The sequence below is a fragment of the Argiope bruennichi genome, chromosome 6 (assembly GCF_947563725.1).
Source record: "Argiope bruennichi chromosome 6, qqArgBrue1.1, whole genome shotgun sequence".
In the NCBI taxonomy this organism is placed as follows: Eukaryota; Metazoa; Arthropoda; class Arachnida; order Araneae; family Araneidae; genus Argiope; species Argiope bruennichi.
In genome coordinates this window covers 138,909,012-138,920,217 of record NC_079156.1, presented here as the reverse complement: position 1 = coordinate 138,920,217, position 11,206 = coordinate 138,909,012, and the positions used below count along the sequence as shown (strand labels likewise).

General features: G+C 31.5%; 1 protein-coding gene across 2 annotated transcripts in view; it reads right to left on the bottom strand.

Moving 5' to 3' along the window:
• Nucleotides 1-406: 406 nt before the first annotated feature.
• The window catches only part of LOC129971446 (adhesion G-protein coupled receptor G4-like), an 84,196-nt gene continuing 73,396 nt past the window's right edge, over nucleotides 407-11,206 (bottom strand). The window contains exons 19-21 of one of the 2 annotated variants that reach the window (XM_056085217.1): nucleotides 2,971-3,159; nucleotides 987-1,099; nucleotides 407-563 (exon numbers count right to left, since the gene is read on the bottom strand). In XM_056085217.1, coding sequence (XP_055941192.1) covers nucleotides 505-563; nucleotides 987-1,099; nucleotides 2,971-3,159 — 361 coding nt within the window. In that variant the 3' untranslated portion in view covers nucleotides 407-504. The remainder of the gene's footprint in view (nucleotides 564-986; nucleotides 1,100-2,970; nucleotides 3,160-11,206) is intronic. The other variant, XM_056085218.1, reaches the window with a different exon arrangement.

Sequence of the window (11,206 nt, the reverse complement as noted above, 5' to 3'; positions counted from 1 at the left end):
ATTCATCTATTTATTTTGTTGAATTTTTCAGTTATCGCACTCACATTCTCGGTGATAAGCAGATCGACTGTTAGTCAATCCCCCCCCCCCTTCGGCTCGAAACCAGATTAGGATCAACATTTAGTTGAAAAATGTCATGTGCCGAATCCCCTCTAATCAGCTCCTTTGTGAGTTATCATATTCACGGATTTCTTTAAATGTTGGAGAAATATGTAATTCCGACGCAAAGATTGCGTCATCCGTCACATCTGCTGTTCACGGAGCGGTAAACATAATTGCAAAGTTGTGTAGCTCTACTTACTAAAGTCCTAACATTTGTCAAAATTTCGAATACCACCTCCATAATGGTCATTTTTTAACGAAAAAAAAACAAACAGCAAAGTGACAAGGAATAAATACATGCAAATGAAGTTCCATCCTTTATTTTAAGTAAAAAGTCATGAAAATATCTCATTAAACAAAATTCAAAACTTCTTTAACCTAAGTGATTCGGTAGAGATGGATTTAGGAGACGCTTTCACCAAGTTTTGCCAGAGGTCCCTTGTATTCTTTTGGCGGTGAACCTGAAAATGCATCAGGTGTCATGAGCAAAATTTCAGGAATATAACAATGGAAATGTCATTGATTCAAGTTGTGTTTAAATAGATTGAAATAAAATTAAAAAAAACCATTTCAGATTTTCAAAAGGAATAATGAAATTGCTTTAAAAGTAAGATTAGATACTTTAAGAAAAGGATCGGATTTAAGTTTTTAAGGATACACACGAACTGAATGTACGAATCCTTAAACGAAACGTGAAATGATCGAACTAACTGATGATGAGTAAATTCTAACCAGTGAAATATGTCGTTTCATTGCAGAGAAGAGATAGAAATAAGGCTATGATTGCTTTCAAATTATTTCAGTCTCCTTAAATTTGTGTTTCATATTTAAATTTTAAGATAGAAGTGAATAAATGTAAGATGAAAAAATACAAAGCCACTTACAAATAAGACGAAGAAGAGGAATCCCTGTAATGTAGTTGTGATAACAAATAAATACTGACACAATAATTTTATTTCTTCCATGGCTGCCAAAAATCCAAAAACCCACGAAAGTCCTGAAACGCAAACAAACCGTATAAATATAATCGAATCGTAAATTTCATAAACTTTTTACAAATGTAAACTGTTTAATAAATTTTCTTCAGTTGTTTCCAACCAAATTTACAAATACCTCACAAACACCAGGAGGCATAAGAGAAGTTACAGTGAATATTTCATTCAATTAAATAAGAAGTTGATTTTTTATTCATCCGAAATTATTATTTCCTCGCTCAAACGAGCATCATGTCGGCACCAAGGATTTGCTCAACAAACTGAATTTAGATTGACCAAAAAGTGGAAATGAGTGATAATCAACTAAAATTTCTCCTGTCTTACTGTCATTGAAAAAAGTCTCTTCAATTTGCAAATATTTCGAGTTGTCTTATTACCTAAAAATGATTAAAGGCTTGAATACTTGCTTTTAACTGCCGAGAATCTAAATACACAATACCTTTATATTCTAGCATATATTTATGCTATCATTAACAATGTTTAGTAAAATTTTTATTTCATTTTTAAAAATTACTAATAGTTTATAGAAGAAATTAGCTTTCTGAAGTTTTTTTAAACATAGTTTTGTGCAATCTGTAATTTTTATGGACGCTCCAAGCGTTTAAGATTCGTTTCGTAGAAAAAAAAATTTAAATAAAGAATTAGAAGTTAAATTAGCTGAAGAAAGCTCTGAAAGGTGCTCAGGAAAAACTGATTGGATTTGAATTTGGGTTTTAATGGCACAAGAACCGACCAAGATCACGCCGTATATGGCAGAGGCATTCAGGAAGAAGTCAATTGCCTCACCATGTGCTTGCATGCATTCTGAGCATTGATGCAAGAAGAGAACCATAGTAGAAATTGGCGAGTTTCATGGGGCCTATTTCTGTAAATACTTTCAATAAGTATGCAAAATACTGTCATGGCGGCAGGGTGTGTTTGCTAGCGTTATCGAGCTATCACGAACAGATGAAAGATCTTCTATGCTCCAATTCAGTTGAATCCCGTAATTACCTGTTGTACATTTGTAAATTCAGTGCTGCATTAGTCTTCGTTTCTATGGTGGAATTGAATCTTATTATTGCTCATTAAATTTCATCTTTATTCAAAAATCATGTTTTGAAATCCTATCTTCTTGCATCTTGTAAATCAGCGGAGGTATTTGCGATTAAATTTATGGACTTTCCGAAACTTGAAACGAGATTCGTTCTGAATTAAAAAATACTTTCTCCGGTACCCCCCTCCTCTTGCTGAGTGTGGGATTTTTTCTTTTTTTCTTCCCTCCCTATATTCCTTCTTTTTTTTCTTTGCTTTTCTTTTTTAATTTGTGTTTACTTTCCTCGTTGCTGAAATTCTACTTCGTCGTTACTTAATTAGAAAAAACTGTGTGGTAATAACGGAGAATAAATTTTTTAATTTAAGATGAACCCTTCTTCAAGTCATGGAAAGTTCAAAATGCAAATATCATTTCCAATTTTATAGATAATCCCATTAAACTTTTCCCAGTGTTTTTATTATGGATCAGATACATTTTTCTAACTGAATTTTTTAACATGTTTTATTTTTCGAAATGCCCCTTGCAACTTCCTTGTTTCGCCAATAAGTAACTTGTAACTTGTCTGAAAAAATTCAGTGGAGTCATTTTATTATAGAGGCATGTTGCTACTCTGGTTGTCGTTTTGTATTTAAAGGGTTTAAAAGGACTTTACCGATCACCCTGCATATATAGCCACAATGACTTTTAAGAATGAATCACACTACTTTCTTTGAACTGATTCACAACTGAATTTTTACAAATTCATTTAATCCTTTTATTTCAAATCTCGGAATTCCTAAAAAAAATAACTACAAATGTAGGAGAAAATGAGCTTCGTTTTTACAGAACAACACTGACACACAAAACATGGCCTTCGCACGAGCCACCATAAGTTTCTTTTCGTCCTGGTTGCTCCTCAGCCTCTGCTTTGATCGTACACAAGTGATGGAACAAAAAATGAGTCCAAACATTATGAAATTAAAAGCCAGCGAAGCTGAAACAGGAAAAGCTACGGCGTAGTAGAAGACGTCTCCGGACACACAGCAGCTGAAAAAAGATATTGCAGCAACTCTGAATTGTCTCATATAAATTTTCGTAACTTATTGACATTTGAATTACGGTAAAATGGAAAAATTAAAGATAAAATTAATATTAGCCGTAACGCACGCACGCACGCACGCACACACACACACACACACACACACACACACACACACACACACACACACACACACACACACACACACACACACACACACACACACACACAAGAAAGATATAATATAAGGCATCGTCAAAAAAAAAAGTACATCTCAGTAACTTAGTTGTTTACAACAAAATCGACTGAGGGGACAGGTTTACACCAGTCAACAAACGGATTAACCCAATTAATTAACTACTACCTTTTTTTCCATTACAGTTGTTGCTGAATCGATTTATCATTATGAAATTAACTTCTTGATGAAACTTCGTGGAATTCTGATGATAATTTCAAGAGTTAATATTTTTTTTAAATGACGCTTGAAAATGAAAAATTCCTCTGTTAAGTGAGTCTTATGATCTTTCGACGATATCTCGAACATTATTATATATTTCTTAAAATTTGTTTTCACTCACTGAAAGAAAACCATCTTGGTTCGTAAAATAACCTTAAATAAAGTAAATTTTATAATTTAATGAATTTTTAAACATGAATTTGGGGGAAAAATGAATAGAATAGAATATTTACATGAATTGTAATAGAATATTTACATGGGAACAAAGCTGATATGCTAAAATTATGCGAATACCACCCTAAATAAATAATCACAAAAATTGTAAAATCTCCATGGTTGATGTGCAACACCCATTTTTGAAGGACCGTATATGAAATTTATTCAAATTTATATTTATCGAACCATTTTTAGGGAAACAATTTTTAAATTTATTTTCATACCAAGTTATTTCAATTTAAAACGATTTTTTTTTTTTAAGAAAGTAATTTTTTTAGTCAAATGATATAAATTTTGACTGCAGGACGATTGATTGCAAGAACGTATAATCAGTTTTTACTCTTTACCATCTATTATCGTTTGCAAGTAAATGAAATAGAATTTTAAGGAAACTAGCAACTTATCTCAGAATATCCTTAAAATGACCTCTCCCCTTACCGTGCTAGAAAGTAATCTCTTCGCAATTGTGTTTACGTGAAATAAAAATTTTGAGTTTTCATTTCGTAGGCTTCGTTGAAAAGATTTCATTCAAAACTTCATACAAATTAAAAATTTTGATGTAAAAAAAACATACAAATTTGATTCTTCTGAAATGTTTCCTTTTTGTGTCAGGAAGCTGGCATAGAAGCGAATATATTTTCAAATACGTCCCCCCCCATCCCGAACTCAGAGTGGCATGAAATATGAAGATTCTCTAAAATCTAGGGGATCAATTTATTTGAAGACAACTCTTTTTCTTGTATAATTTGCATACGGGCAAATAAAAAAATGTCTGTTCCAAATATTATTTCATTTCAGTAAATTCAGTCATGCAGTTTCTAAGCAAAAAAAGTGATATTTCGTCCCGCTGATTTGATTAATGTTTCCGTGATTTAAAATTTTAGTGGTAAATATTTAAATATTTAACATTTGCTGAAAGATTTGAAATAATTAAAATATTGTTGAATTCTATTGGGCAATACTGCAATACTTTCAATAAATCGAATGTACTATATTTTTGTTACAATAAATCAAATGATATCAAATGTGCAATATTTTTATTAGAATCATGAAATTCAATAAATCTCCCATTCGATTAACAACCATTTCCGCATGAAAATAAAATTTCCTCTTTTTAATAAGCACCGATAATAGCTTAAAATGTCTTTACGGCATTCGTATCTCACCAAACAGCGATTTAAAAATGTTTAAACAACGTATCGCATTCGCCATCGAACTTAAGTTAGTTGTTAGTTGACTAGAGCAGGATCAATTAAACAGGCTGAATGATGATTTGATATATAAAAAAAGGAAATACTTCAATCAATATTTAAGCAAAAGCCAAAAAATAACAATATATATATATATATATATATACAGTGGTGGCCAAAAGTGTGGACATTTTTTGAAAGTTTCATGTTTTTCAACTTTGCGTGCTTCTAGAATATATTAATTTTCATTTAAATACAAATGTTTATATATCAAATTGAAGGTAATTTAATGTAAAATTTAATAACAAAAACAGTATTACAATATCTGTATTACAAAAAAAGTTACGCTCATTTTAGTAAGATCTATCTTAGATTTGCATTTTTTTAAAGTGATACTTACACAATCAGTACTTAGTAGGATAACTCTTATTTTTTAAGACAGCTTCACAGAGTCTTTTCATCGAGTGAACGAGTATTTGGAGTTCATCTTTCGTAATCACATGGTGCCAAGAATCAATTACAGATTCAATAAGTTGACTTTTATTGGATGGACGTTTTTTTCGTACAAGAATTTTCAAACGTCGCCACTAATTTTCAATCGGCTTGAGATCAGGGCTGTTTCCTGGCCATCGTAATACATCTATGCCTTTATTTTGAAACCATGCTTTGCATACTTTTGCTGTGTGGCATGGAGCTGAATCCTGCTGAGAAATAAATGGTGATTAGTTGGGGAAGAAATCCCCGATGGAAGGTATCAATTTTGGTTCCAGGACAGTTTCGATGTATTTTTTGGCATTCGGAATGCCATCAATCACTTGAATTCGGCCCACACCATCTGCAGACATACATGCCCAAATCATGGCATTTGTTGTTGTTTTTATAGTTGCTTCAATGCAATCAGGATGAAGCGCTTCACCTACTCTACGTCTCACGTATTTTCTACCATCACTACCAAAGAGCGATATTTTAGTCTCATCGCTCCAGATTACTAGCTTCCATTGATTTTCTGACCATTTAATGTGTTCTTTTGCCCTCTTAACTTGTTTTTCGCGTTGCTTTTGATTTAAATATGGTTTTTTCCTTGGAATTCTAGCTTGTAGTAAAAATCCTGATAACCTTCTTCTTATTCTTCTTGAACTTACTGCAATACCCGCTGCATTCATTTAACATCTAATAGCATCTGATGAAATTTTTCTATCTTGAAGGCATAGCCGTTTAATTTTTCTATCGGCGGAGGCACTTGTGCATTTTTTTCGGTCAGATTTGGCCTTATTTTTCACTGATTTCGTTTTTTCATAACGAAAACAGTACTTTCGTACACCAAAACAAGTCACTGAACCAGCAACTTGTCTTGCAATTTCAGCATAAGAGAGGCCATTTTCTCTCAATATGACAATTGGGCTTCTTTTTGTAGATGTCCAATCAGTTCTTCTTGTTGGTGACATTGTTTAAAATTGGTTTAATTAAAACAAAAGGACTTAAAATATTCAAAAACAACAATACTCTATTTAATTGTACTAGTATGCATTATTCCGCAAAATATTTCCACAACAATAACTCTTTTACCATCCAAATAACCTAAACTATAGTTAGAGACATTTGATTGATCCTCAGAACAGTGTTTGTGTTTAGTTAGTACGCTTTTATTACAAAACCCGTCATTATTCAAAACGATTTGTGTTTGTTTGTTCTACTAAAATGAGCGCAACATTTTTTATAATACAGATATTGTAATACTGTTTTTGTTATTAAATTCTACATTAAATTACCTTCAATTTGATATATAAACATTTGTATTTAAGTGAAAATTAATATATTCTAGAAGCACGCAAAGTTGAAAAACATGAAACTTTCAAAAAATGTCCACACTTTTGGCCACCACTGTATATATATATACTAGCCGACTTTGGCGATCAGCCGGTTCGCCAATCTTAATGTTCGGTTAAATTTGAATAATTAAATAGGACGAACCGGAGTTTAACCCCCTTCTTCGCCAAGTTGCGATAACGCGCCAAAGCTGGCAATCTTTATTATGCACTATAATTGGAACATCTGCTCCTTTGCTTTTGATCATTTCGCAAGACCGTTGTTGGCGATTTTTAAAAATTGCGCCAAGCAGGGAGTTAAACTCAGGTCGTACCATTAAATATTTTAAGCAATTCCAACTTTAATAGATTCTTCAGCAAAATATTTTAAAACTTCACATTTTGATAGTCATATAATTCACTCATAATATTATAAAGGCCTTCAGTCATAGCGTGATATGTATCTCTCTCATTTTCTGTTACCTCTCGTAGAAATTATGCTTTAAATTAAAGTGTAAATGATTAATCTGCAATTAATATAAAAATATGTTTTACTGAAACAAAGCATTTTTTTAATAATATTATTACTGATAATAGAGTCACTGAGCGTTTAAACTTTATGGGCACTAAAGAATATCTTTCTTAATTTATGTAATATCTCAAGACTTTGTCAACAAAAATTTCTCAGATTCGTCATGAACAGATCGATTCATTAACAATGTTTAATTTTAAATGCATCAAACACTAAGAAAATAAAATGAATCGTTTAAAATAATCGGTCGAAAACAGGTTTAAAAAAACTACTTAAAAAACGATGTACTTAAAACTATAAGCATATACAAAAAAATATATAACTAACATAAATACAATTTAATTACAAAAGCATGCAATTAACCTAAAAATAATTTTAATCATTGAAAACAGGTTAAAAAAAACTAATTAAAAAACGATGTACTTTAGATTATAAGCATATACAAAAAATATAAAACTAACATAAATACAATTTAATTACAAAAGCGTGCAATTAACCTAAAATTAATTTAAATCAAGTCCACAATCAGTCTCAACAATCAGAACACAATGCGCATGCGTGAATTTTCAACGCCATTTACGGTAACGCAAATGCTTGAATTTTTCTACGCCAGTTGGGGTAACGCTATGCAGATTAGAAATTTTTAATTTCCTTTATTCTGTGTTATTTTAATTCAAAAGTACTTCTGAATGAATCTGAAACATGGATTAATTAACAATGTTTAATTTTAAATGCATAAAACATTAAGAAAATAAACAGAATCGTTTGAAATAATCCGCCGAAAAATGTTAACCCTAGCCTCATTACTGTTGGGAGAAAAAAAAACTGAAGCCTTACTGATTTGGCGGTGGGGAAAATGGAAGATTTTTTTGGCGGGAAAGTTAACTTTTAATTTATAATTAAAATTTCAAAAGAAGGGACCCCAGGTGCACATTCCCGACCTCTAAGGTATACATGTACCAAATTTGATAGCTGTATGTCAAATGACCTGGCCTGTAGAGCGCCAACACACACGCACACATTGAGCTTTATTATATATATATATATATATATATATATATATATATATATATATATATATATATATATATATATATATATATATATATATATATATATATATATATATATATATATAATTTGAAAAATGTGCTTATATTTAGGATAAATTTGAAACTTTTTTTTGAAACTCATGTAAACAAAAACAATAATCTTTTTTTTTTTTCGTGCTATTCCAGATGAGATTCATTTCATTTTCTGTGTAGATTGGCTCTTTTTATGGCAAAGTTTTGAGAAAATGAAATTAAGTAATCTCAATTAATTGCTGAGAATATCGGAAGGAAATATGATAAACATATGTAAAAAGTTCTCTTTGATTGAATTATTAAAAAATCGGCATTTTCATAATGGAAAAATTTCGAGATACTAATTAATTAGTTAATTATGCTAATTTATTCAGTTAATCATTTCGGTTAGTCAAAACACACATATCCCTTTAAGCCGTTTCCACCACTACCAATTATATAAAAATATATATATATACAGTTGAACCCCAATTTACTGAGCTCCTATTTACCGAATTTTGCAATTTAACAAATTTTTCTTCTTCCCCGATTAAATTGAAAGCAAAGGGATCTATTTAACGAATGTTAAACCCTGAATAAACAAAATATTTCAAAAGAAAAAAAAATTAAAAAAAAATTAGTTTGATTATAAAAAACATTGGATTTCTTTTCAAATGATCACATCCTCTTGTCTGGAACAGAAGAGTAATGAGTAAGTGCTTGCTAGATGAGTCTATCACGTGAATTTCAAGTAGGTGGAATAGGAATTCCTTTTTCTTATTGCTCCGCGCTCCACAATGCAGAGAACTGAAATGTACTGGACCCTCGGTTTTGCAGAACATTTAATTTTTGAAACATTGTGAAGCATGACAGATTGTTGGAAACAAAATTTTTCTTCTTTGTGAGAAAAATATAACATTTGACGCGAATTTGAAAGAATGTTCGACCACAAAATGCTTTAACAGAATCCCTCGAAATTTGCATGTTGACAGAACCAACAGGTCTTAGACATTGAGAAAACATCTGCAGAATCTGGGGAAATATCGAAGAAAATAAATAAGCCATTAAAAGCCACTCCTCTTTCTTGAGTCTGACCAAATGGAATGGTTCAACATATTGCGTCCCAAGAAAACAGCCATTAGCAGGCCTCTGATCAAGGAATTCACTTCGATGAAAAACTTTTTTTGTATCGAATGGTCGGATCGATCGCTTTAAGACAAGATACCTCGCCGCATAAAAGAGAATGCGAGAAGTAAAAGCGGACGTCAACGAGAATGCAATGAAAGGCTGGAAAGAAAAGTGGTTCTGTCTGATGGAAGGATGTTCGCCGTCCCACGTTTATAACGCAGGTGAAACGGGATTGTTTTATGGCCCGACCAAACGCTTTGCCATAGCGATGAAAAATACTTTGGAGTGAGGGGTGGTGGTGTTGATTACGGCTTTGCTTGTGATTAAGGCCAATGAAACTGACAAGATGGAGCCATCTGTGACAGGAAAGACTGTAAAGTTGCGATGTTGTAAAAACGGCAAGACTTTACCAACAAAATACGAAGCAAACAAAAGATCTTGGACGACTTCTTCTCTATTTTTAAACTTCTGACGTCTTTATAAATTGTAAGGATCTCTCTAAATCTATGAGGATGTAAAAAAGAATTTTTTTTTTGTTTATCTATCAATGTTCCACACACCTTCTAATTTCCAGTTTAAAAAAATGTCAAAATCTTGTTTTTTACAGCTAATTGCACAAAGTGTCTTTTAGTCACTGGACAGGTGGTGTCATTCGTTCTGTAAAAGTTAATTGCAGGAAGTTAGTAATGAGAAAAACTATTGCATAGTTGGATGAGCATGTGAAGTCAATGCTCTGGATACCCAATACTTATTTTCAGGCCCACAAGAGGAAAGTGAGAAAAGGAAGTTCTTGAGAAAATGGCATATAGAAAGAAGCTGCTCTTGGTATAGGCTTTAACAAACATGTCACTTATGATGACTGACTGTCTGTCTGTGCAGCTGAAGTTAACGAAACTGTTGATTTATTGGAACCAATAAATAATGATTTTGATGCAGAAATCGATGATGAAATTCTCATTAAAACTGTTAATTTTTCGGATGCTTTATATGGTTCGGAAACAACGAAAACATACGCAATGCAGCAGGATAGAAAAGGCGCAGTATTTCCTTCTTTCCATAAAGAATTCTTTCGGGTGAAAAATAGAGGTGCTGGTTAAACATTATTTACATGCTTTTAAACTTCAAATTACAAGGTGCATAATTATTTGCTGTAATTTCAGCTTTCGAATAAAAAAAATGTACAATTTCTAATTATAGATGTCTTTATACACCGAATTATATCGCAAGAAAGAGTACCAGGGCTTAAAAATGAATATACTTAAAAATAATTCACTACTGCTCTTTAATGAATTACAGAAAATTTCAAAAAGTATATTATGGTTTTTTTTAACAGAAACCTACTTAACATGAAAAATAAACTCTAATTCCATACTTTCATCATCAAATTGGGAATAAAATCAGGATGAGATATTAGTATCAAGAATTCAAACGATTTGAATTCTAAATAAGGAAACATGTAATTCTTTTAAAAAATGATTAAAAATAGAAAAACAAAGTTATATTATTAAAAAATTGGCATCATTGAAAGTTAATTTTGTGAATTTTAGAATGAAGTGAAAACCATTTTTGTTCTCTAATACTTTCGAAAGTTCAGGCGTAAAAATAAATTATTAGTACAGACATTTCTTATCTCTACTAATACTACTACTAATAAAGATAAATA